The 23,254-nt window shown below is 50.0% G+C and overlaps 4 protein-coding genes across 7 annotated transcripts in view; 2 read left to right on the plus strand and 2 right to left on the minus strand.

The window, feature by feature from the left end:
- Window positions 1-28: 28 nt before the first annotated feature.
- MRTO4 (MRT4 homolog, ribosome maturation factor) lies at window positions 29-2,184 on the plus strand. The gene is made up of 8 exons (NM_001277916.2): window positions 29-91; window positions 163-221; window positions 284-387; window positions 485-566; window positions 741-808; window positions 1,197-1,348; window positions 1,627-1,703; window positions 1,863-2,184. The coding sequence occupies exons 1-8, from the start codon at window positions 64-66 to the stop codon at window positions 2,022-2,024; spliced, it is 732 nt and encodes a 243-aa protein (NP_001264845.2). The 5' UTR covers window positions 29-63; the 3' UTR covers window positions 2,025-2,184.
- Window positions 2,185-2,409: 225 nt separating this feature from the next.
- On the minus strand, window positions 2,410-6,401 carry AKR7A2 (aldo-keto reductase family 7, member A2 (aflatoxin aldehyde reductase)). The gene is made up of 7 exons (XM_417628.8): window positions 6,194-6,401; window positions 5,251-5,438; window positions 4,661-4,765; window positions 3,853-3,949; window positions 3,558-3,657; window positions 3,010-3,139; window positions 2,410-2,923 (listed from the first exon to the last, which is right to left on the minus strand). Exons 1-7 carry the CDS (start codon window positions 6,390-6,392, stop codon window positions 2,762-2,764), a joined length of 981 nt encoding a protein of 326 aa, XP_417628.3. The 5' UTR covers window positions 6,393-6,401; the 3' UTR covers window positions 2,410-2,761.
- A 130-nt stretch (window positions 6,402-6,531) lies between these two features.
- On the plus strand, window positions 6,532-10,560 carry PQLC2 (PQ loop repeat containing 2). 2 transcript variants are annotated; one of them, NM_001006304.2, is made up of 8 exons: window positions 6,532-6,810; window positions 6,915-7,123; window positions 8,233-8,362; window positions 8,448-8,535; window positions 9,016-9,170; window positions 9,248-9,340; window positions 9,666-9,851; window positions 10,062-10,560. In NM_001006304.2, the coding sequence occupies exons 2-8, from the start codon at window positions 6,954-6,956 to the stop codon at window positions 10,149-10,151; spliced, it is 912 nt and encodes a 303-aa protein (NP_001006304.2). In that variant the 5' UTR covers window positions 6,532-6,810; window positions 6,915-6,953; the 3' UTR covers window positions 10,152-10,560. The 2 variants fall into 2 exon arrangements, with proteins under 2 accessions (NP_001006304.2, XP_040507117.1); XM_040651183.2 differs by lacking the exon at window positions 10,062-10,560 and having other exon boundaries at window positions 9,653-9,851.
- A 2,152-nt stretch (window positions 10,561-12,712) lies between these two features.
- The window catches only part of CAPZB (capping actin protein of muscle Z-line beta subunit), a 52,867-nt gene continuing 42,325 nt past the window's right edge, over window positions 12,713-23,254 (minus strand). Inside the window, exons 7-10 of one of the 3 annotated variants that reach the window (NM_205437.3) lie at window positions 17,286-17,351; window positions 16,401-16,477; window positions 15,000-15,112; window positions 12,713-13,221 (exon numbers count right to left, since the gene is read on the minus strand). In NM_205437.3, coding sequence (NP_990768.1) covers window positions 15,010-15,112; window positions 16,401-16,477; window positions 17,286-17,351 — 246 coding nt within the window. In that variant the 3' untranslated portion in view covers window positions 12,713-13,221; window positions 15,000-15,009. Of the gene's footprint in view, window positions 13,222-14,993; window positions 15,113-16,400; window positions 16,478-17,285; window positions 17,352-23,254 lie in introns of those variants that run through there. The other 2 variants (NM_001173529.2, XM_015296835.4) reach the window with 2 other exon arrangements.

Consider the following 23,254-nt stretch of genomic DNA (forward strand, 5'->3'; position numbering starts at 1 on the left):
CAGCCCCACACATCCCGGCAGCCCCCGCGGCGCCCGGGGGGGGCCTCGAAGCACGGCTGCGCCATGCCGAAGTCCAAGCGGGACCGCAAGGGTGAGCGCGCGGCCCGGTTCGCGGTGCTGCCTCCTCCCCTTCCCACCTTAACCGCGTCTCCCTCCCCGCAGTGTCCCTGACGCGGACGCCCAGGAAGGGGTTGGAGGCCAAGCAGGCGCTGATCGCTGAGGTGAGTCGCGCTCGGTGCGCGCTGCCCCGCTGCCCCCGGCCCCGCTAACCGCTGTCGTGCAGCTGCGGCGATGCGTGGACACCTACAAACACATCTTCATCTTCTCCGTGGCCAACATGCGGAACAACAAGCTGAAGGACGTGCGGAACGCCTGGAAGCACAGCCGGTGAGCGCGGGGCCGGGTGGGGGGAGGGGGGGTGAGACGTTGTGGCCCTCACAGCCTTCTCCTCGTCCTCATCATCTTCCTCTTCATTGCGTTGTAGGATCTTCTTCGGGAAGAACAAAGTGATGATGGTGGCGCTGGGCCGGGAGCCGAGCAGCGAGTACAGGGAGAACCTGCACCAGGTGGGGGGCTCAGCTGGAAACAGAAGCAGTGCGGCTGTCCGGGGGTGGTGGGGGTGAGGTGGTCGGCGTGGTGTGGCACTGTGGGTTGCTGGGGGTGGTCGTGATGGTCTTTAACAGCCTTAATAACTGCGAGTGTCAGTGCTGCCTCAGCACCTCCGTGCTCCTTTCTCGCAGGTCAGCAAGCACCTGAGGGGTGAGGTTGGCCTCCTCTTCACCAATCGCACCAAGGAGGAGGTGGATGAGTAAGTATGTGTGTGTGTGACCAACCCCCGTCACAGCTGTGAGTGCGAAATGCACGCAGGCTGCTCCTCACCTCACTGCTGCTCTGATTGACAGCACCCTGAGCTGCAGCCCGGGTCCTCTGGGCGCTTCCATCAGCAGAGCACAGTAGAAGCCGGGCTGGATGTGGCTCTGGGAGGCCCAGTCTGGTGGTTGGCACCCCTGCACACGGCAGGGGGGTTGAAACTCGATGATCATTGTGCTCCTTTACAACCCAGGCCGTTCTATATCTATGACAAAGCCCACAGCTCAGCGCTGTCTCACTCTGCTCTCTATCAAAACATGCCCCCAGCCCAGAGCAGTGTGCCCAGGGCTGCCCTTCCTGCAGCTCTGTCTGCCCATCTGCCTCAGGTGGTTCTCCAGCTTCAAGGAGGTGGACTTTGCACGAGCGGGGAACAAGGCGACGTACACCGTCAGCCTGGACACGGGGCCCTTGGAGCAGTTCCCCCACTCCATGGAGCCTCAGCTGCGGCAGCTGGGATTGCCAACAGCTTTAAAGAAAGGTACGTGAGGGAGCTGCTTCTCTTCTCTTCCACTGAGTTTGAGCATTCTCCTTAAAAGACTTCGCAACGTAGTAAATGGGGACTGAGTTTTGGAGAAAAGCTGGTGCTTAAGGCCTTATTTGCTTCCTGCTGCACCACCTTTTCCCGACTGCTGTCACAGGAAGGAAGGAAGCCAGCCTTGTGCTCTCCTCCTGCAGCGCAAACAGCTACGCTCTGTTCCACTGAGAAACCAGATGTGGGGTTATCTTGGTCTGTTTCAAGAGCTTTTGTTCCTGCAGGAGTGGTGACGCTGCTTTCAGATTACGAAGTCTGCAAAGAAGGGGACATTCTGACCCCCGAGCAAGCACGTGTCCTGGTGAGCAATATAACACAGCCCCTGCAGGCACAGTCACTGTCAGCTGCTGGGAAACGCACTGTTGTGTGTGGTTCTCACAGTCAGCTTGTCCAATGTCTGTATCGTTGGCCTGGCCGCAGGCATAACAAGGTGGGATGACAAGTCTGTGTCCTTCCCTAGAAACTCTTTGGCTACGAGATGGCAGAGTTTAAAGTGACCATCAAATTCTTGTGGAATTCGGAGACAGGAGACTTCCAGAAGCTCGTGGGAGATGAGGAGGATGAGGAGGACGAGAAGGAAGAGGAGGAAGAAGAGGAGGACATTGACATCAGTGAGGACTAGTAGCAGTCCTTGTGCTTGGACACTAGACAGCTCTATTTTAAGGTGTTTTCCTTCCCTGTCTGCAGCAGGGGGCACACGATTAACTCAGCATTCTTCTTAAAAGATGATGGAACTCTACTTTTTTATACAAAAATATATAAAAAGCTCTCAGATATTGTCAGTGCTGCCTGTTATCATTTGAGTATTGCTAGGATCTGAGGACTGGGAGATCCGTTTCAGGCCCAAGTTGGCCTCCACAGTTCATGGGGAGCCATCTCTGCCCTGCCCAGGAGTTCTACTTCACTAGGATCAGTTTTAGCTCTGCAGGTATTTTGGCTCAGGTTTATTTCTGAGCACAGAGTTGGAAAGCACATTAAGGCTCTGCTATTAAGAAACAGCGTCTGCGTTTGCATTAGAAAAATGGTTTATTCTCATCCACGCTCAAGATTTGTTATTAACTGAAAGCAGAACTAAAACCTTCGCCTGGTTATGTGCTCCACTTCCCTTGATTAAGTGCATTTTAAAATCACAGTATATGCTGGGTAACGGTCAAGGTCCCCAAGGGGGGGGGGGGGGGAGTGTAAGGCATGGCCCCACACCTGTAGTGCTGACAGGGATAGTGTATGCACGGGAATGGCTGATCCTACAAAGCTTCATTAATGGGACAAATCAGTCTGCCACCCAGAGGGCAGTGTGGGTGAGTACCTCACGTTTATGCTCCGTTCTGCTCATCTGCCTGCACCTCCCTCTCCCAGTCTCTAGCGGAAGTAGTTGGGGCAGTCGTGTGCAGTCAGCTTCCAGGCTTCATCCAACGCCTCCACCACGGGTGGAAGCAGTGGGCCCTCCTCGCTGTAGTTCAGATTCTGCTCCAGCTGCTCCATGTTGGACATCCCAACGATCACTGCGTCTCCAAGAGAACCCTGTGAAGCCAGAAGGGGAATCACTCATCCCAAAATAACCCCAGCTTGCCTCCCAAGCCAAACTCTGGACGCTGTCGAACTCTGACCTGCAGTTTGGAGTGGTGGTACAACCAACGCAACGCAGCAGAGGTCAGGCTCGGCGCGTTGGAACCGTAAGCATCTTTCAGAGCTTTTTTTACTAGCTCAATTCCTTCAAAGTTGTGCTTCTTCCAGTACCTGCAAGAAGGGAAAAAAATGAATAAATCAACATCACTCCCCTCAAGAATCATAAATCCATATTCCAAGCAAGCGTGAAATGCTTTTGAAAGGCTTTATACAGCTGTTTGTAGCCCCCAGACTTCTGCAATCCAGGCAGGGGGAAGCTGACCCTGAAAACCACACTGCAAAGCTCAGTCACGAGGCACAGCCCAACTGCCTCTGGGGCCACTGAGCACCTCGCTTCCTCCTTTCAATCTTGGGTGGCAGCAGCACGAAGGCTGCCCTGCAGCTACTGAGAAAGGACATGAGCCTGCAGAATCACAGCGTGAGCTTGGGTCCGTTCCGCTCCCTCCCAGCTGAGCGTTAGGATTTGGGTGGTTCTGTTTAAATGCAGCCACTCCTGCCCCAGCTCCCTGTTCATCAGCTCAGGACACACCTGTCCCTGTAGGCTTGGGCCCAGTCATTCCCAAAAAATCTTCCAGTGGGCTGGCGTGTGTCTTTGTCCTCATACTTGTACTTTCCAGTCAGCAGCCCTCCTGCAAAGTGTCAGCAGCACGTTTAGCAATGCATCAGCTCTTACACTGCCCTACACAGCGTGGCCTTGTCTCCGAGCCTCCATGCCCAGCCAGGCATCTCCAATCCAGATGACACCTCAACAAACTGCGTGGCCACGCACCTACTTTTGGTTACCCACAGCCACATCCCTCCCATCACACCTCCCCTCTCCATACCAGCCAGTGGATTGTAGGCATAGAACCGCAGCCCGTAGTATCTCAGGCAAGGGAACAGCTCCAGTTCTACCTGGCGGGTGGTTGCGTTGTACATGCCCTGCACAAAGACAAAGCAGGTGACTTCAAACACCGGCTCACAGCAGTAGGGGTGTGCACAGGATGGCCTCAGACCTCCCAGCACAAAGCCTGGCTGCTAAACCATGACCTGGATCTGCTTATCAGGTGGTACCTGGGTGTCATTCAGCAGTGACCCCAAGCCTGCCAGCAGTGCAGTTAACAGGTAGAGTTACGCATTTCTATGCTTCATCCTACTCTTCCTCTCATTTTAATATCTGCTCTTAAAACAAAACCTAGCATCTTGGGATCTGCCCTTGCAGCAGATGCACAGCCTGGCAAAATAATTCAGCGTTTCACCAAGACAAACGACTACAGCAGCAAGATTCCTCCTCAGAAATGCAATTCTCTTAATAGTGGAGGAGTGCTTGATCAGTGGTGTTTTAAAGAAGCCAGGACAGCCTCCTTCCCACCCTTTGCTGAGTTCTCTTATCCAAAAGGGTGGCTTTGGGTCAGATAAGATGATTAACTCCCTAGGAACAGACTTTCTAAAGGACTGCAAACAATGCAATAATGACTTCAGTTCCTCATCACGAGAGTCACTGACTCAAGCATGAAGCACATACTCAGCTCTTTCTGGGAAGTGATCTCACCCAGCTTTCTAACCATCCGTGTCCCAAAAGGACTCCCTGGGCTAACTGCAGCAGCTCCTCTGTGTTTGTAACACAGAGCACAGGGCTCCCACATACCTCACCTGGTACACAGTTGGCATCAGCCAGTTGTTGCATTTGCAGATGGTGCAGATTTCTGCCACCTCCCACGCTGCATAGTTCGACAGGCCGAGTTCTTTAAACTTTCCCTGCAGAGGAATAAAAAGGCATTCAGATCCAGGTTTTAAAACAGTACCTGTGCCTTTGCAATGCAAAATGCATTTGGTGAACGGGACACCACTGAAATTTAGCCCAGAGTTCTCTGTTCATTCCCGTTGCAATGTAACACCTGACATAAACATAACCTCTATTTTATGTTTTGAATTCACACCTTCTAGTTTCAATTCTCAGACTAACGCAGTTCATGAATTCTTCTCTGCCCATTACGAGAATAACATTAATTGGCTCAGTTAACACAGCAGAAAGCAAAGTTCATCAGTTTCAACATTCCCCAATGCTCCTGAGAGCAAAGGGCACCACGTGAGCAGGCAGCAGTGCCGCAGCTCTTGGCACTCCCCATGTCACCTCGGCTCCTTCCCCTGAGCACCATGCACACTACGCACTGCACAGGAGCACAGCAAGCACTGAAAAGGCAACAGAAGGGAATCAAGAGTTGGCCCTGGCTCTGCTTTACCTCCTTGTGCAGCTCATTGCAGGCACGCAGTGTCTCTTCCACCGGTGTCCCGTGGTCAGGGGCGTGGAGGTAGAAGAGTTCAACACTCGTCCTCTGCAGCCTCTCCAGGGATGTGTTCAGCTGTGACCGCACACTGTCCGGCTTCAGAGTGTTCCCTTCCCAGGGGTTGGCCTTGGTAGCCACTTCCACTGGCAAAGGGGAAGGAGGAATGAGCAGCGATGCTCCCAACCCCGGATGGGGATGGGGGACAGTGTGCTCAGGGCGCTTTCAAAGTATGCTCTTCTCAGAAACCCATCATCAGAGGGACCCTCTACCTTGGGGCGGGGGTCTGCCCCAAAAGTCAAAGGCCTTTTGCCTCAGAAATATGTCAGCCTGCAGAGGGAGGCCCTTCTCCTCAGGGATTGGGGGTCTGCAATAGAAACCAGGCTGTGTTTTCCTCAGAGATACCTCAGGATAACAGAGGGGACCCTTCTCCTTGAGGCCTGGGGATGTGCCCTAAAATCTGAGGCCTTTTTTCCTCAGAAATAGGTCAGCATAGGGGGAGAACCCCTCTCCTCATGGACTGTGGGTTCTGCAATGCAAACCACGGTCTGTTTTCCTCAGGAATACATCAGCTGAGCAGAGGGGGCCCTATTCCTCTGGAAGACTGCCTTGGAAATGGAGACCTTCTCCTCAGGAAGATGGCAGCTTTGCAGGGGAGCCTTTTCTCTTCATGGATCAGGGCTCTACCATACAAACCACGGCCTCTTTTCCTCAGAAACACCTCAGTCCGGCAGGGAAAGCCCTTATCCTCAGGAATCGGGGATCAACCCTTCAAAAGGAGTCCCTTTTACCTCAGCAATCAGGGATTCCCTTCTCCTCAGGGCCGAGGGGAGACCCCCCCCTCACATAACACCACAGACCGCGCTTTTCTCCTCACAAACCGTCCTCCCCCGCCCCGTACCCGAGTGCTCCCCGCCGGCCAGCAGCGTGCCGAGGATACGCTCGGACTCTCCGCCCGCGTACATGTAGGCGGTGTCGAGCAGGCGGTGTCCGCGCCGCAGGAAGGCGCGCAGCATGGCGGAGCTCGCCTCAGGGCCCGCGCGCCGCCCCATCTCCATCGCGCCCAGCACGACGCCCGGCCGCGCGCCGCCCGCCGCCATCTTGCCGCCGCCACTGCGCAGGCGCGGGGCGGGAGGGCGGAGCTCGCGGTGGCGACACTGCGCAGGCGCGCGGGGAGCGTCAGGCCCCGCCCACCCCGCGGGATGGGAGGGGCCACGTGTTAGCGCGCATGCGCAGTGCGGCCCCGCCGGGTCCGACCGACCTCATCCCGGCGGCGAGTTGTGGGAGCGGGGCGGGTTTGGGATAAACAGCCGCGGTTGGCGGAACGCCGCCGTTGTGCCCCTAAAGCCGGCGGTTCGTGAGGAATCAGCGCCCTTCTGGGGAGAGCGGAACTTCCAGAGGGAAAAAGAAAGACGAACAACAGCAAAAATCCCCAACCCAACTTCTGGAAAGCGGCAGATTTCTCAAAAAGTAACTTTTTCCCCCTTAGAAAAACAACCCAAAAGAGCAGCGAGCGAGGTAAGGGGTGGCGGTGCGCTTTGGGATTCCCTCATTACAGCCAACCGCCGCTGGTTGGGCCACCCCAGCGCTCCCGTGACCGTCACGTATGCGCGTTCTTTCAGGTGTTACCTCCTTTTTCACCCCATATACTCCATCCCCCCATGGCGGAGGGGCTCCGGGCTCCGCCCCCACCCGGGAACGGCTCCGAGTGCCCCGACGGCGCCCGCTGGGTGCTGCGGCTGCTGGGCGAGTGTGCGCGGGACGGGCGCGATGTGAGCAGTGCGCTGCTGGGGCTGCTGTCCATCGGCTGCTTCGCCGCTGCCGCCCTGCCGTGAGTGCCCCTCTGCTGCTTGGGTTGGGTGGGAGGGACGTGGGGGAGAGGGTGGGGGTCGTGGGAGGGAGTTGTGGTGGCCTGGGTGGTCTGAGGGTAGAGGAAACGGAGGTCGCTTCCAGCCCGAGCCAACCTGTGGGTCTGTGATCATTAAGGACCCTTCCAACCCAACCATTCTATGGTTCTATCTGATCTTTAAGGACCCTTCCAACCCAACCATTCTATGGTTCTATCTGATCTTTAAGGACCCTTCCAACCCAACCATTCTTTGGTTCTATATGATCTTTAAGGACCCTTCCAACCCAACCATTCTATGGTTCTATATGATCTTTAAGGACCCTTCCAACCCAACCATTCTATGGTTCTATATGATCTTTAAGGACCCTTCCAACCCAAACAGCTTGTGGTTCTATATCATCCTTAAGGACCCTTCCAACCCAAACATTCTATGGTTCTTCTATCTGATCCTTAAGGACCCTTCCAACCCAACCAGCCTGTGGTTCTATATCATCTTTAAGGACCCTTCCAACCCAACCATCCTATACTTCTATATTATCTCTGAGGTCCCTCCCAACCCAACCATCCTGTTGTTCTATCTGATCTTTAAGGACCCTTCCAACCCAACCATTCTATGGTTCTATATGATCTTTAAGGACCTTTCCAACCCAACCATCCTATACTTCCACATTATCCTTCAGGTTCCTCCCAACCCAACCATCCTGTTGTTCTATCTGATCTTTAAGGACCCTTCCAATCCAACCATCCTATATGGTTCTCTAATCTTTAAGGACCCTTCCAACCCAATCATCCTATACTTCTACATTATCTTTCAGGTTCCTCCCAACCCAACCATCCTATACTTCTATATTATCTCTGAGGTCCCTCCCAGCCCAATCACTCTGTTGTTCTATGGTCTCTTAAGCTCCCTTCTAACCTAACCCTTCCAACCCAAGCCATTCTAGAGTTCTCATTTCAATCTGTGCTCCAGCTTTTTGCCCCCACTCTCACTCAGACCTCACGTTTGAGTGCTGGGAGCAAGAGAAAAACCCCAGGAGGTCCCCAGGGGGCATGGAACAGGTTGGAGCTGATGCTTTGTGTCCTTCCTGCAGGCAGTTCTACCAAGCCTGCAAGACGGGCATCATGGACCGGGCGCTCTCCATATACTTCCTGCTGGGCTGGCTTGGTGGAGACCTCCTGAACCTCATTGGATCCTTCCTGGCAAACCAGCTGCCCCTGCAGGTACCCCCAGCTCTGCCCAGCATGGCTCCCCTGTCCCCAAGGCTGGGATCTGGGTGTGCTCAGAGCTCCCATCCTTGTTCTTCAGGTGTACACCGCTGTGTACTACGTGCTGGCAGACCTGGTGATGCTTTCCCTGTACGGCTACTACAAAGCCAAGAACTGGGGCACAGGAGGTGAGCTGCGGCTAATGCCCATCTGTGGAGACATAAGTGGGGCAGGGAGACCTTGGAGATACCCCCAAGGTGTGGGATGCCCCATCCCTGGTGGTGTTCAAGGCCAGGTTGAGGGTTGGAACTGGGTGATCTTTGAGGTTCCCTCCAGCCTAAGCCATTCTGTGACATAAAGAGAGCCCCTCGTACCCTTGTCCCTTAGCTGGGTGGGCTGCAGGGTTGGGGCAGTGTGGCAGAACGGGCAGCAAAAAGCTTGGAGTGATTTTAATCCTAAACAACGGAAACCGCTGAGATAGGAGAGGTTTCCTCCCCGCTAAGTTACAAATGGCCCTTATCACTGCCAGATAAAAACCCCACATGCCCCACTGCCGGATCCCAACGCCGCAGATGGAGATAAGAGGGCTCAGAATTGCTGCAAGCACCAGACCCAGCCCTGCAGAAGGAGCAGCCCACCTCAAATGTCCCCCACTTGTCTCCCCACAGCCACAGCCTCCATCAACGCTGCCTGCCTCTTCTGCCTGCTGGGAACAGCCACGACCCTCACTGTGCTGAGCCACGACACCGGCCCAGCTCCCAACCCTGCAGCCTTCGGAGGGAGATCTCTGCTCTCCTTGGGCCTGGAGGGGCCTGGCCCTGAGGTGGGACATGGGGGTGGCTGAGGGCATCCCAGTGTGGGTGGCCACGAGGCTGTGCTCAGGGCTCACCTTGTCCGCAGCCCATCAGCAAGACTGAGATCATCGGCTTTGCCATCGGCTCCATCTCCTCCGTGCTGTACCTCTGCTCCCGGCTCCCCCAGATCTACACCAACGTAAGTGAGGGCAGCAGGCATGCAAAGTCTCGGTCTGAGCAGGGCAGTGGGTTTCTTCCTTCCTCTCTGCTTGGTGGGTGCAGCTCCCTTACTTCTCACTGTGTCACAGCGTGCTCTGAAGCCCGATTCGTTTTCCTTCCCCTCCAACTTAATAATGTCAGCGTGGAGCTTTCATTTTTTTTTCCACATTTGCAAGCAAAAAGGGAACCAAACGGTACTCGGCAATCGGTTCCCATTTTCTCTTTTCCCACGGCAGAGTGATTAACACCACGTGGATAGGTAGATTTCAGAGCTTCTTTCCATGTAACGCAGCCTCTCCTTCCAGTACCGGAGGAAATCCACAGCCGGTGTCTCCTTCCTGCTCTTCGCCCTGGTGATGCTGGGGAACTTGCTGTATGGCACCAGTGTGCTGCTGAAGAACCCTGAGCCAGGGCAGAGCGAAGGCGACTACATCCTGCATCACCTGCCCTGGCTCATCGGCAGCCTGGGTGTCCTCTCCTTGGATGTCATCGTATCCTTTCCCCTTCCATGCTTTCCTTCAGGGTGGTGATGGTTTGGGGCTGTGACTTCCTCCATCCCATGCTTGTGACTCATGCAGTGTTGCAAGAGCTGAATGTTTTGCTTATAGTTGCATCGAGCTCATTGTTCTCGTGGTGCAGACGGCCTCTGCGGGCTTGTTGTGCTGATCCTCACCTTGTCAAGATCCTTAACGCCTCCTCAGATCTCCTTCCAGTTCCTTGCCTATCGCACAGGACAGCCCAGTGCTGGTGAGGAACGAGAGGCACTGCTTGCTGAGCACGGTGACAGCTGACGGAGTGACCCCAGTGCTCCTGGTCCTGTCCTCTTCTCTGCACGGCGCTGGGGAGAGGGAGATGCAGGCCAGAGATGGATTCATGCTGCTGAGACATTCTGCCTGGCCTGGTGGCACACACTGCTGCTGCGAGACCTCGAGCCCCTCTGACACTAGTGGTGGATCAATGAGAAAGCATCAGATACCTCAGGAGGTCGCCTTTCCCTGTGCTGAGCCCTGCAGAGGGTGTGGGGTGGCCAACTCATCGCAAGCACCAGTACTGTGTGGTTCTTATGTCGCTGCCTCTGGACTTCTGGAAGACAGGGCAGCAATTGGAACCCCTTGGAACAAGGAAGGGAAGGTGCAGGGCAGCCAAAGTGTTTCACGTTATTGGTATGGCTCAGACTTCCATAAAACATTGCCCCACGTGCCTTTGTGTTCTGTTGGTTCGTGTGTCAGTTCCTGCCTCTTAATTATTCTCATTAGTCCTCATTTCTGTGAAATGCTTGGACTCTTCGTCTTGTCTCACCGCTGTTCGGTTCATATGGGATCTGGGGGAAGCTGCTCTGTTGTCCTGATGTGAGACAGGAGCAGGGAGGAGCTGCAGCACTCCCAGACTGCAGGAGCAAGGAGGTCAGCGCTGGGAACCGACGAGCACTGAATGCAGCTTTCTTGGCATTACCAACACGGTGTTACAGCAGGGCTGAAAGGAAACCAGCACAGCTCGTCCCAAAAATGGGAACTTTCCCTCTCCTACGCTTTCCATTAGCTCGTCTTTTTCTTCCCCTTTTTTCACTCTCCAGCTTTCCTACCACTGCGCCGCTCGCCCTGCCCTGCCCTGCCCTCCCAGGGAAGGCACAGAGCCTGGATGCTACGTGGGACTGCTCGACGCCTCTCCAACTGCAACAGTGGTTAATTAAAAGCAAAGCAGCTCGTGGTTGGAGCTCACCCCTTTGTTTCCAGCCTCCTCATCCTTCCTGAACGGAGTGGGTGAGTTTTCCTCCTCTGCTCCATAGCAGTTTCCCCAGCAGGGCTCGCTTGCTTCTTGCCACCCTCCAACCAGCAGGATTTCATCTGCTCCTTTCTCCAGGCGTTCCAAGGGAAAGGTCTCTGCTGCTCTCCTGGCTGGGCAATGGCCAAGCACGGGTTAGCAAAGGTTTTCTTAAAGCTGGAAGAACCTCCACCTAAGGAGACAAAAAAAAAGATGTTATTCGCACAGTGTAACCAAAGCACAAGTCCCGGGGAACCCAGCTCTGCATCCGGCAGCAGTTGGCAGTGGGTGGAAGCACACAACGCAGAGCAGCCCAACGAGGGTCTTGCTGAGGTCCTCGCCCCTCTGAGGCTGTAATGCAGCCCTGTTCCCAAACAAGCGTGCTGTTTCCCATTTTGCAGAGTCTGGGTGTCACGTTGAGATGGAAAAGGCACAGGCATCTCAGCCCTCTCAAACTGTTCAGTGAAAGGGGCACATCCCTGCACCAGGGCCACGTGGAGCCTGTATGCCACAGGTAGGTTGAGCCCATGGGGGCTTAGATAGTTTCATTTTTGGCTTGAGTGCAGGCAGATGGCTTTGGAGGAGGAAAACAAGCCCTGAAAACAAGCACGCACAGATGTGCACTGCAATGGGATGCAGGAGCAGAACGCTGCCTCTCCCCCACCCGGCTCACACACTGCTGTTAAGCTTCAGGAGTTCCCATGAGCTTATCTCCACCTGCACAAAACAGGGGACGAAGCTCACCAACCACACACAGCGAGCACAGGAGGAGCTTTTTAAGAGCATCATCAGAAAGAACCACCCCACCTGAACCCACCAAACACCCGCTACCCCAAACACCCCCCCTTCCTCCTCTGCCTGCACAAGTGCTGCAACAAACCGGCCCCCCCTCCCCAACAAAGCACCCTCATCGTGCTCTCAGTGCATCAGCTTGATGTTTGCTGAGCGCCAACAAAGCAGGGCAATGGGTACCCAATGCTCCAGCAGCAGGACAGCAATCCTGCTCAGAGCAAACACATTTCAGCTTTTTAACTCTTCAGAGCCACGTAACGCAGCAGCTGTTTGCATCACTGCTGGGTTTGGTGCTCCCAAGCACACATCTACCAGTAAAGCAATCACACCCAGAAGCATTTACAGAACCGACCCCAAATAACACAGCAGGAAGGGAAGAAATAAGGATGACACCAACTGCACACACTGCTTCCTGGGATCTGTTTTTATTTTCATTTTTTTTTTGTCTTTTTTTTTCCTTTTTTTTTCTTTTTTTTTTTTAAGTATGGAGGCTCAAGTATCAGATGTAGATTCAATTTAAGCTTTACAAAAAAAAAAAAAAAAGAAAAAAATCAAAACGAAACGAAACAAAAAACCCTTTTGCATTCCATAAAAATTGACAGAAAAGCGCCTTGGAACCAGGCTATAGAAGAGCAGAACGTTCAGCAGGTCTCCTAATCAATGTCTCCTTGCACATCTGGCTTAGTCAGTATAGTACAACACCAAGGAACACCCTCTCTTCCCTCCCTCCCAGCAGCCATCCCCTGTGCCCAACCCCCACCAAACACACGTGGAATAGATTCTTTTTTTTTCTTTTTTCTTTTTTTTTTTCCAGTTCTTCCTCTTTCACACACCACAGTATTTTAATAAATTTTTTTTGTTTTTGTTTTACATTTTTTACACCAATGTAACAAAAAGGCAGGAGGGGGGGGTGGGGGAGGAAAAGACAAACAATGATCCGTGTGTATGCGTATAAATGGGGGAGGGTGGAAGAGGAAAAAAAAAATACATGGACTTCTACAGAAACATAGCCTAAGGTCTCAATAGTAAAATGTGGTGCAAAGTAGGCCTCAGAGACTGAAAAAGTTTGTACAGCTTTATTCATGGGGAGAAGATGGCGTTGCATGAATAGTATTGGATGCAAATTGTGACGTGACGTAACAGAAAAGGTCAGGGGGATGAGTTTTCTAAGAAAGGAATCTAACGAGTGCATGGCATGTCTTGTTAGCATGAAGAGTACTTTAACTTTGCTGCTTTCTCTTCAAAGCCTCCACCAGGTCATTTTTAAGAGCTTCTTGTTTTGATTTGTCTGCAAAAGTCTGCACAGACCTGTGGGGAAGAAGGAGACACAAGTCAGGGGCAATGCTCTTGAATGAGGGTTTGTACCAGCTCTTCTGGCATGGGAGCAAGAGCAGAAGCACCTCAACCCAGGCTTAGAGAAAATAAAACTCAGCTTGCCTGTTTTAATACAGAAAACAGAAGGCAAAGGGAACACCTCAGTGCACGTCAGAGAGAAGTTAAGCCTATAGCAAGGGCTGCACCAAAGAGACACGCTCCCAGCAGTTGCACCCCACCTCCAGCTGCTGGAGGGAGAGTCCCACTATTTTAGGTTGGAAAAACCCCAGCACACCACCAGCAGAAGGTGTTAGTGCTCTCACTCTCAAAAGGACCACGAGAGGAAGGTGGAGAAGTCCAGCCTCTGCCAACAGAGGTGAAATCCCAGCTCTGGGAGCTGCTGAGCCTTTCTGCAGACTGTTCACCCAGGATAGAGCAGCCACGTCAAAACTCCTCTCCAGCAAATTCACCAATGGGAAAAGCAGCTGGAGTTTGTTCTTGAATTTGCTTTTCCAGCTTATGCCTTGCCTACAGTAATTAGTGAATCAAGATGGCAAGATTACCGCAGGGGATCCTTTTTGCTACTGGTTTGGTTACAAAGAGCTACACCTTGCAGCCATCTGGGCTCACTGCTCTGGAAGATAACTGCAGAGGAACCTCGCTTTCTGATGGTACAACTTCCAGTATCAAGAGAACAAACTTGTAAACATGATCATCATTGGAATGACACTGCCAGGCCCTTCTGCTGGCACAGGAGCGGTGAGGATGCAGTTGGGTAGGATTTCTCCCCACATAAGCCATATTTCACACCCTCCTCTGTGCTCCAAGCTACCTCATTTTGCCTGGATGCCATCTCCTGTAAACAAGGCTGCTCTGTGCCCTCAGTTATTTTTCTAACATTTTTCTAACAGTTATTTCCATTCTCTTGTCTCTGGAGACTTCCACTGCCTTAATAAAAATATATACATTTTATATTTGCATTTGTCACAGGCTAAAGAAGTGGTTCTCAGCCATTATCAACAAACAGTGCATTTTCCCCTTCGTCAGCTGAACGCATTTAAGACAACATCTGTAACTCATTACCAATTGCAGTGGAAGGTTAAACTGGCTCAGGGTTAGTCACTGCCGTGCGTCCTGGACATTCAGAGCTCCAGAGCAAACGAGAGCATATGAACAAATCCCATTGGAGGCTGTGCAGAGCACTCAGCAGAGCTTGAGTAGGACTGGATTTTCAAGCTCCAGAGAAACTGAAGACACACCAAGCACTAGGAGATGTGCATGTAGGGGAAACTGACTCAGAAGTACCACAGACACAGGTGGTTTCTTGCCCAGACTTTCAAAATGTTATTCCTTTCTGCAAGGAGGACTTGAAGATTACCAGGAATCTCTTCACTGGAGCGGTGTACCACAGCTGTAAAAACTGAAGGTGCACAAGGGACAGAGTCCCAGGGTTTATGGAGGCAATAAGTCCAAGCTAACAGCACTCTGGGTAAATGACCATGTGCTCCTTTCTTGCTCCCAAGCTACAGTGCAAAGTGGTAAGGCCTGCCCCATTTCAGAGCGTGACATTTCAAATGGAGCAGAGTAACATCTCAAGTCAAAACCACACCATTCAGTTGGCTGTATTAAGAATAACCCTTGGGTGAAAGATGGATCAGATGTCGTTGGTCAGTCTGCGGGAGTTAGGGGTTAGTTCTGCCCTCAGTTATCATGCAGAGGTCTCGGCTGGGTGAGTCCTGGTTTAGTGCTGGTTGTCACACCTGGCAGGGTACCTGGATTGGTTTAGTTATCAGGCTGGATGTAGATCTGGCGCTGGGTCAACACTTGAGAAAGTTCCCTCTGCAACTGCTTATACTTTTGGTTGTCGGGGATAGCATCAATAGATCTACAGAGAGCAGTTTAGAAACGAGGGAAGTAAACAGGGAAAAGAACAGTCAGAAGAAATCGGTAACACAGAGCTGGTATTCTGGAACCCACTGGAAGCACACTTAGGGAGAAAAAATGTAAACTCATAAGTTGGAAGAAACAGGAAAAAGGCAGGAGGAAAAGGCACAGCCGGATGGCTCTGCGTTACTGGTTCTGAGCACATCATCTCACCGCTGCACAAAGTAACGTGACACAAACTGAGCAATGGGGAGACACAGGAAATGTTCAGTTACAAAATGTGAAGGCCGTGTTCACGGGGAAAAAAGCCTGTAGGACATACTTCCTTTTAATGCTAATGCATGCTTCCTGGCTGAAGCCCTGCACAGCGCAGATGGAAGCAGAGGTTTGCTAAGAGAGCTCGGATTTGGAAAGAAAGTAAAAAACAAAACCAGGAAAGCTGCTTTGTCATGATACTGTCGACTCCCTCTGGCCATGCTGTGAAGAAGGCAGCACAAACGCTCGGCTAGCTCCCTTGTTCTATCATCTGAAGAAGAGGATATTGATTTCTTTTCCATATTTCAGAACAGGAGAGAAGAGCAGCATCCATCTGTGCACCACTTGGATATTCTGCATTACCCACTGTGCAAGGGAGCCCTCTGTGCAGTTTAAAATCAAAAGACTTGGCATCACATTTATACGCTTTTCTCTACAAGCATGAGAACTACCAGCTTGGGATTTCTACACAAAATGCCTCACCAGACACGAGAAGGGGTTGAAAAGCAGAGTAGTTTCCCTGCAGAAAGGCACAGAGGGCTCATTCACTTCATCTGTTCCAGTATGTTATATTTTGACCAGAGGTGTTGAGAGAAAGATAGAATTTAAAACAAAGCCTAAATATCACAAGCCATTAATGTCATTACTTAATTCCGACTGTTTTTGAGAAAGCTGAAAAGAGAAGTCAGAATTTAAGTACTACTTTCAGAACTGTGCAGAATAAAGCTCCCAATTAACAATAATTCTGAAGTACCAGCACTGCTAATTGAGCTATTTTCTTCCTGGTGAGGGAATAAAGGATTTAAACCTTGCTTTGCATTCCTGCAGTTACAAAGTAGAAACGTTCCCCAAACTCCACACAACAAGTAACTTTTCCAAAGCACAGTGAGGTGAGTAATTAGGGACGTGGAAAGGCTTTGTGTAGGAAAGGGTAGTGCCAGCAAAAGAAAGCAGATGACTGCTGGGGAAACAGAGCCACAGGCACACGACGGGGAATGGCAAGGAGGCAAATGGCCAGCTGGAGGGCTCCTTACCTCAGCCCATTCACGATGTCCTTTGTTTTTCCAAAATAAATCTCATTCAGTGTACTTCTGATTTTGTTTTCCATGTCCTAGGAAAGAAAAGTATGAGATCAGTCTTTAGGACGTTCAGCTGCTTCCATGACTCTAGCATTTACACTCCTTTGTGCAACTTACATAGTCACCTCAACATTCAATGCTATGGCCTATCTCTCTAGTCTTATCCAAGTTTAAAAGGCTTAGCTCTGTTCCTGCCCTCTCCTAAATGTTACTCCATGAGATGGCTGTTCTGGGCCACAAGAGGGCAGTTTCTGTCCACCTATCATTTTTCTTTTTCCTGCATACATCAGCAAAAAAAGTGCATTTCACCTCAATTTTACACGGTAATTCCCTGGCATGGAACAGCCACCCAACCCCAAGCCTTCAGTCTCACTGTGCTGAGCACGTGGGACCAACAGGTGCCATAAAACCATAAAAAGTACTGTCAATTCCAGTGGACTTAATAAGCACTTGGAACGCACTGAATTTCTGAGTTCTGAATAACATGTCCTGACTTCAAATAATTCTGCCCTAAAAATGACTGTAAAAACGATCAAGGGGGCAGGTTGTTGTTAGCTAGTTCTCAGAACAGTTTCTTTCACAGGAAGATTACTGCTCTACTGAGCAGGAGACCATGTGCAGATGGCCCTTCTGCATGTACAGACAGTTGGAGGATGTGCTAGGAGGGGTGCTGAGCCACCAAACACCGAGCACCATCCGCACCACTAGGTGTGATACAATGTAAACCAATAACTTGCTTGTGAAGCCAGAGGCGAGCAGAACACAGAGCTCTTCAGCATGGGATCCAATATGGGTGAGAACCTGCAGCAAGCTCAAGCTACAACAGCTTCACAACCTTACCTCTACCAAGCGTCCAATATTGGCTATGTGCGGAGAAGAGTCGCTCACAGTCTCATCTTTCTCCATCTGTTAAGAAAACACACAGATCCATTGGTGCTGTGGAATTCTGATGACACATGCAGGACAGCTTTACTTCTCAAGAGGAGGGATAAAAGAAGTAAGTCTCAAAATCGTGGATAATTCTGTTCTTTCAGTGTGCAAACAGACAAATAAAATCCTGAGTAATTCCCTGAACTAGACAAAGACTCACATGTTGATAACAGAAATGTGGTGTAATAAAAGCCATGAATCAAAGCAAAACCCTGCAGTAGACTCCTGGTGTAGACAGGCACTACAAAATGGTCATTCCCTACCTACTAAGGGGCTGCAGGAGGTGCACACATAGCAGGGCAAGCAGCACAGGAGCACAGCATGTGGATGTGAAAACAAGGCTGTTGATGAGATGCACACAAGGATGGTGCTGTCAGTTTAACTGCTGTGAACTATCCCTGCAAAAACAGCTGTTTCTTCTCATCTTCATCTCAAATGCTATTTCCAACCACACGTGGGGCATATTCTCCATTTTCAGGATTTCCTGGCAAAAGAAGTCTTAGGTGTTACTTACCTTCTAGTAGAGAGGGAAGGAAAAGAGAAAAGCAAAAATCACAGCTACCTGCAAGACTACTGATAACTGAATAAACTGCAATTACACGGAAAGAGAAATTTGAACATTTGTTGATCTTTTTTTCTTTTAGACAAAAACCATCAGACATTTGCCCACTGGGGGAATAAGTACTGATTGCTAAGTTTGGGGGGGGGAAAGAAGCAGACTGCATTTTGGAGAAGCAAAGGAGGGTTGGACCAAGGTTAAGTAGCATCACAATACCACACTCTTAGTACTGCTTGAATAGGAGACAAATACCAACCCAGGTGAGATTTTCCATTACAAAGACTGAAAACTGGAAGCTGGCACTGCAGAATGTCATGTTTTTTATGTTTCATCTGCCTTTATCCAATACAACGTTCACCCAGGGGCTGTGGCTGGCTGTCCATGATCTGTAAGCTTCAGTTGCTAGGGGAAAAGACAGTCTTCCCCAGTTCTCAAGATGAAAATTCTGGCTAAGCACAGACAAGCTGTTGAGCAATCAGACCCGGGAACCTCAGATGACACAAGATGTGCTGAGATGGCATAGAAAAAAAAAAACTGGGAGAAAAATGTACTGGGAAGAACAGTCTTCAAAGGGTTTCACTAATCCCACTGAATTCTCTCATCCATCTGTTCATATCCCTCCCTCAGGGTAGAGTTTAAATATCTGGGCCAGCTACAGGTTTCTTCTAATAAGCCAAGTCTCTAACAGGCTTAGGGAAGCATGTAATTTAGTTGGAACCCTGAAGGCAAAAGATAACCTAGAAGGGGGGGGGGGGGGGGCAGAAAAAGAGTAAGAACGTTTGAATTCTTCCTTTAGATTACAGTCAGATTGTTTACATGTAATGGAGACACGTTGCCTGAAGAACGGATCCAGTCGTGGGAGAAGGAGGATATAAATCTGAACTATGCAAACACACACGCATACAAGTTATGGTCAGTTTGGGAACTATCAGCAAATTGACCAGATCTGGGGCTGCGGGGCAGTTGGCAGTGGGTCATTGACTTTGACAAGTTCCCCAACACGTCTCCTCCACACCTGGACACACCAAGTTCATTGGTAAGAAACAGCAACTGAAAATAGAATTGTTTTCTTTCAAAACGTGTATGATTACGTCTCCATAAAATCTGCTGCCAGAAGGAAAACATTTTTTTTTTTTATGTGCTATAGAAGCCCAGATGTTACAAGAGGCTGTTTTAATGGAGTTCAGAGTCAGTAAGCAGCCGTGTTATACAAACAGCAGAGTTGTTGGGATTTTTAAAGGTTCCTTCCGTTGGTTGTCACTGCGTGGACCTAGGCAGAAAGCCTACAGCCGCTTAAAGAAAGGGGTTAATTTGCACAGAGGGGAAATTCCATTCTCTAAGTTGATGTTAACAAGCAGCTCATCTTCCCACTGTCCCTCCCCATCTGCCATTGAGCTCAGCCAAAAACCCTAACGCTCCAGAAGGAGCCAAGTCCCATCTCCATGGCCCAGTCTCTCCTCTCCCATTCGAGGGAGATGCTGCCTGGCTTCCTTGCCTCATTTCCCCAGCCATCTGCTGCAGGTCTGACTCAGAAGGAAACTCAGTCTTCTGGGCATATTAAGCTCTCGATGGCTGGCTGGTCACTTGGGTTGTTTCCTGCATGGAACACAGCGGCTGTTTGGGCTTTCTGTAAATGTTATTTGGAGGAAGAGTTAACACCGAATTAGAAACCTAAGTTGGATAAACACTGGTTCATCATGAAAGCATCTAAAAATACTAGAAAGATAAGAGGGAAACTCATCCACGTCGCTCTGAAGAACTGATGACAAACAGCCACAGCTGCTCTGGCCATGGAGGGAGGTGAAAATCTCCTTAATGAAACACAAACAGACCAACGTGAGCCAAAGGTTCCCAAGCCACAGGCAGTGGGCAGACTGAAGTCTCCAGGTGGAAAATATGCGGAATTATTTGGATATCAATGAGGCAAAAATTGGCCTTTTTCTCCAACACTTATTTCAAACTCTAACCAGATAAATGAAGGCTGTGAGCTCCACATAGCTTGTGGTCTTGTAGAAATCAGCCAAGAGCTAACCTCATCCTTTCATGGCCTTCAAGCACATTTATTCCCATCAGTGTAACCAAACAATATCCTCTACCCTTTACCAAACTGTACCTTCCAAACCATGAGCAAAGCCGGTGATATTACACCAGCTCTCCATGCCGTCAGTCAGTACTTGCTCATCTCTTCTACTCTCTCTCATCCTAAATCAGTAAAATCTGTGTGCTTGGTGAAGCAGGAGGAGTTTCCTTTTCCTGTACAATTACTGCTTGGTACATCCCTGCTATTCTCTGCACCCCAAAGTGCCTCCAGGAGTTGGGACAATGGCATAAGGAGTCCAACAGCTACAACTTAAAGATCTCTCCGTTGGAAATACACTCCTGAACACCCCGTTCTGCCTCAACATCTGGAAGTCAGTGGGATAGGCCTTTACATGAAAGCTCAGCTTGATGAAAATATATGACTTGCCTAATTGCAGAGCACTAGCCTCAGAGGATTTACCTATTATGATAAATGGCAGAATGTCTCTGCTGGTGCTTTATTGAGCAGTAATATATCACAGAGCACATCTTCCTGTGCGCAGGAAAAGCTCAGATTGCAGCAGACCAGCCTTCATCCAGCTCTGCAAAATGTTCTACCTTTGCTACAGAGTATTTCAAGCACGAAAATCAACACACATCTGCGCTGCTTTAATCTGAAATCCCAGGCTTCACTTCCTCTACAACCTTATATCCTCCCTTTCCCATACCTCCAGATGTAAATAAACTCCAGGTTTGGAGCCAACGTCTTCCTCAGTGAACTGCCACTTCCTCACAATGCTCACCCTGGCTTAGGAAACACAGACGGGTTCTTTGTGCACAGCAGGAGCTCAGCAAGGCACCTGTTAGCCTTGCTTTTAAGGAGGGGGCTCCAGAAAGCTGTCCAACAAAGTGCAGATTTGGCTATCTGCCAGAAAGCTGGAAGGCTCCATCTACTTTGCATAAAATGAAACAGGACCATACGATCGCTCTGACTGAAATAAAAGTGCAGCCTGATGCAAGCACAAAGCCTGGCCAAAGCAGCACGGCACCGTGGTGAACAGCACAAGTAATTGCAACACACACAGAGGATGGGACCCTAATGTCTGTCAGGCAGAGAATCATCTGCCAAGCATCTGGCTTGAATCAGGATGGGGTGGGAGCTACCTGCTGCCATTGGAGTGTGTGCAAGGTAACTGAAAAGCTGCTGGCATTTTTCATTTCCCTGTAAGCACCACTCCTTGTTGTAAACTGAAGGCAGTGTGTCCTGTCCTTTCCTCCCCCCTCAGACGTACAGCACTTCAATCTGTGGCTCCTCATTGACGCAGACAGCACAGAACATGCCGAGTACTCTTTCCCTATACAAATTCCAGCCTCTCTCCCTGTATGTACTGAAGCCTGCCAGTGTCAGATGTGAGCTGGGAGCTGCTTCCTCTGTCCTGGCTGCGGTGCAGCAGCTCTGCGCTCTGTTGAACAGCATCCAGGCTCGTCCCCAGAACACAAGCTGCCTGGAGAGCACTCTAGTTGCAGGAACAGGTCTCTATCTGACTTTTCTTGCCTTCTGGGGCAAGACAGTAGCAAGCTAAGTGAAGGTACACAAAGACATTCAACCTCCTAAACCAGGACAGCTCCTGAGTGTCTCACATCTCTCCTTCCTTCCTTATTCTGTCTACTTACAAATGTGAAATGCTGTAGAGTCAGTTTCCCATTCTAAACAAAGACACAACACTAAAGGAGTAACATCTACCCAGAACATAACTTCACATGGCCCCAAGTCAGGTGTAAGAATACTAAAATACACAGCACCTGGGAAAGAGAGGTTAAAAAAAAAGGTTTTATTCTTAAAAAAGTCTCTACAACATTCAGGAAGAGCCTAAGCAGGATTCCAGGAACAACTCTGAGGATATTCTAGATGCACAGATTTTGTTCCAAACAGTCTCAATAAAATCAACGGAGAGAAAAACCAAGAAGAAGTACACTGCTGTCTGATGTGTTGCAACAATGCTTTGCCAACAGGAAATGACAGCAGAAAATACTGCTCTTACTTCCAGATCCAGTCCTACCACAGTACTGTGCTGTCCACTCACAGAACAAACAGGACTGCCTGACTGCTTGCACCGAGTGTCATCTGCAGACATCAGGAAGGGGAATTACTGAGCAAGTGTTTCCATATGAAGCTGCAAATGCTCCCCATAGCACTTCAATGCAAGCCATGCCCAGCTCTTCGAAGCTGCCAGAGGTGGTGAATTAGGAGGCATTACATGAGCTGTTCCTTTGCTCCTGCTCCTGGCCACCAAGTTAATCATTCCAGTCATCACTCAAAAAAAAAACCCAATTTGCAGCTAGGAGGTGAAACTGGTTTCAAAGTAATGGCTCTCAACAGACTTCCCTTTCCAAGCACTGAAAGGTTCTCCCTGCCATCAGCATATAAGCCAGGATATTACAAAACTTGTGAACACTTCAAAAGCTTCCACTGAAACACAAGGACATCTGCTATTCGCATTTCAGGATCAAAGGTGGTCAAGTAGCTTAAATGTTGAGTTGACCAAAAACATGAACAATCAACTATAGAGAAAGGTATTTTGTTATGATGGTTAGGACAACAGCTCACTGATATTGTCAAACAGTGACATGTCATTCACAAGGTAACTACAACCTACTGTGGTGCCCGAGTTCACTGCAGAGTGTATAAAAAGCCCACCAAAAAGCAAAAACAGAACTGCTGTCCCATTAAGCCTATTGTGGCATCTGCAAAGCAGAGCTCTCCAGCCCAAAGCTAAATTCTAAAACTCAAGTTTCCATTGTTTGTGCAGAAGCAGTGCATCATTACCCCAGTGGCTCCTTTATGGTTACTTACATTGGAAGCAGGCCCCTGCTTTAATGCATCACATATGAATTAAATGATCTGCTGTTAAAATGATGACAGAAGCATGAATCTCCTCACTAAAGCTCAGAGAGTGAAAGTCAAACTAAACAAGGCCTAGCAGTTCAGGCCAAGGTGTACTGAGGACACCCATTCTCAACAGACTCTTGTTTTCCTTGGCATGGCTCTCACGCACCGTAAGGCCATGGTCAGAGTCAAGCCCTTGGCGTCCACTTCACAGCTATGATTTAAAGTATTAGGAAGGCCTGTGATTAAATATTTGTCCGGGTCACCATAACTCGAGTGTAATTACTGCAAACGTTTTAAAAGAGTACGCAATGCTCAAAAACCATCTCCAGATGCCTCTTTTTCTCCTCCTGTTTTTCTATCAGCTTCTTCTGCACATCAACAAGGTGGAAAGAAAAATCACCTAGGTCTAGG

Source organism: Gallus gallus, chromosome 21, assembly GCF_016699485.2.
Source record: "Gallus gallus isolate bGalGal1 chromosome 21, bGalGal1.mat.broiler.GRCg7b, whole genome shotgun sequence".
Taxonomy (NCBI): domain Eukaryota; kingdom Metazoa; phylum Chordata; class Aves; order Galliformes; family Phasianidae; genus Gallus; species Gallus gallus.

Coding starts and splice junctions, on each gene's coding strand:
- MRTO4 (NM_001277916.2), top strand. CDS start 64: ATGCCGAAGTCCAAGCGGGACCGCAAGG. Junction 809..1,196: donor ACCAAGGAGGAGGTGGATGA/GTAAGTATGTGT, acceptor CATCTGCCTCAG/GTGGTTCTCCAGCTTCAAGG. Junction 1,349..1,626: donor GCCAACAGCTTTAAAGAAAG/GTACGTGAGGGA, acceptor TTGTTCCTGCAG/GAGTGGTGACGCTGCTTTCA.
- AKR7A2 (XM_417628.8), bottom strand. CDS start 6,392: ATGGCGGCGGGCGGCGCGCGGCCGGGCGTCGTGCTGGGCGCGATGGAG. Junction 4,766..5,250: donor GCAATGAGCTGCACAAGGAG/GTAAAGCAGAGC, acceptor ATTCCTCTGCAG/GGAAAGTTTAAAGAACTCGG. Junction 3,658..3,852: donor TGCCTACAATCCACTGGCTG/GTATGGAGAGGG, acceptor GACACTTTGCAG/GAGGGCTGCTGACTGGAAAG.
- PQLC2 (NM_001006304.2), top strand. CDS start 6,954: ATGGCGGAGGGGCTCCGGGCTCCGCCCCCACCCGGGAACGGCTCCGAG. Junction 9,171..9,247: donor TGGAGGGGCCTGGCCCTGAG/GTGGGACATGGG, acceptor CCTTGTCCGCAG/CCCATCAGCAAGACTGAGAT. Junction 9,852..10,061: donor TCCTCTCCTTGGATGTCATC/GTATCCTTTCCC, acceptor ACGCCTCCTCAG/ATCTCCTTCCAGTTCCTTGC.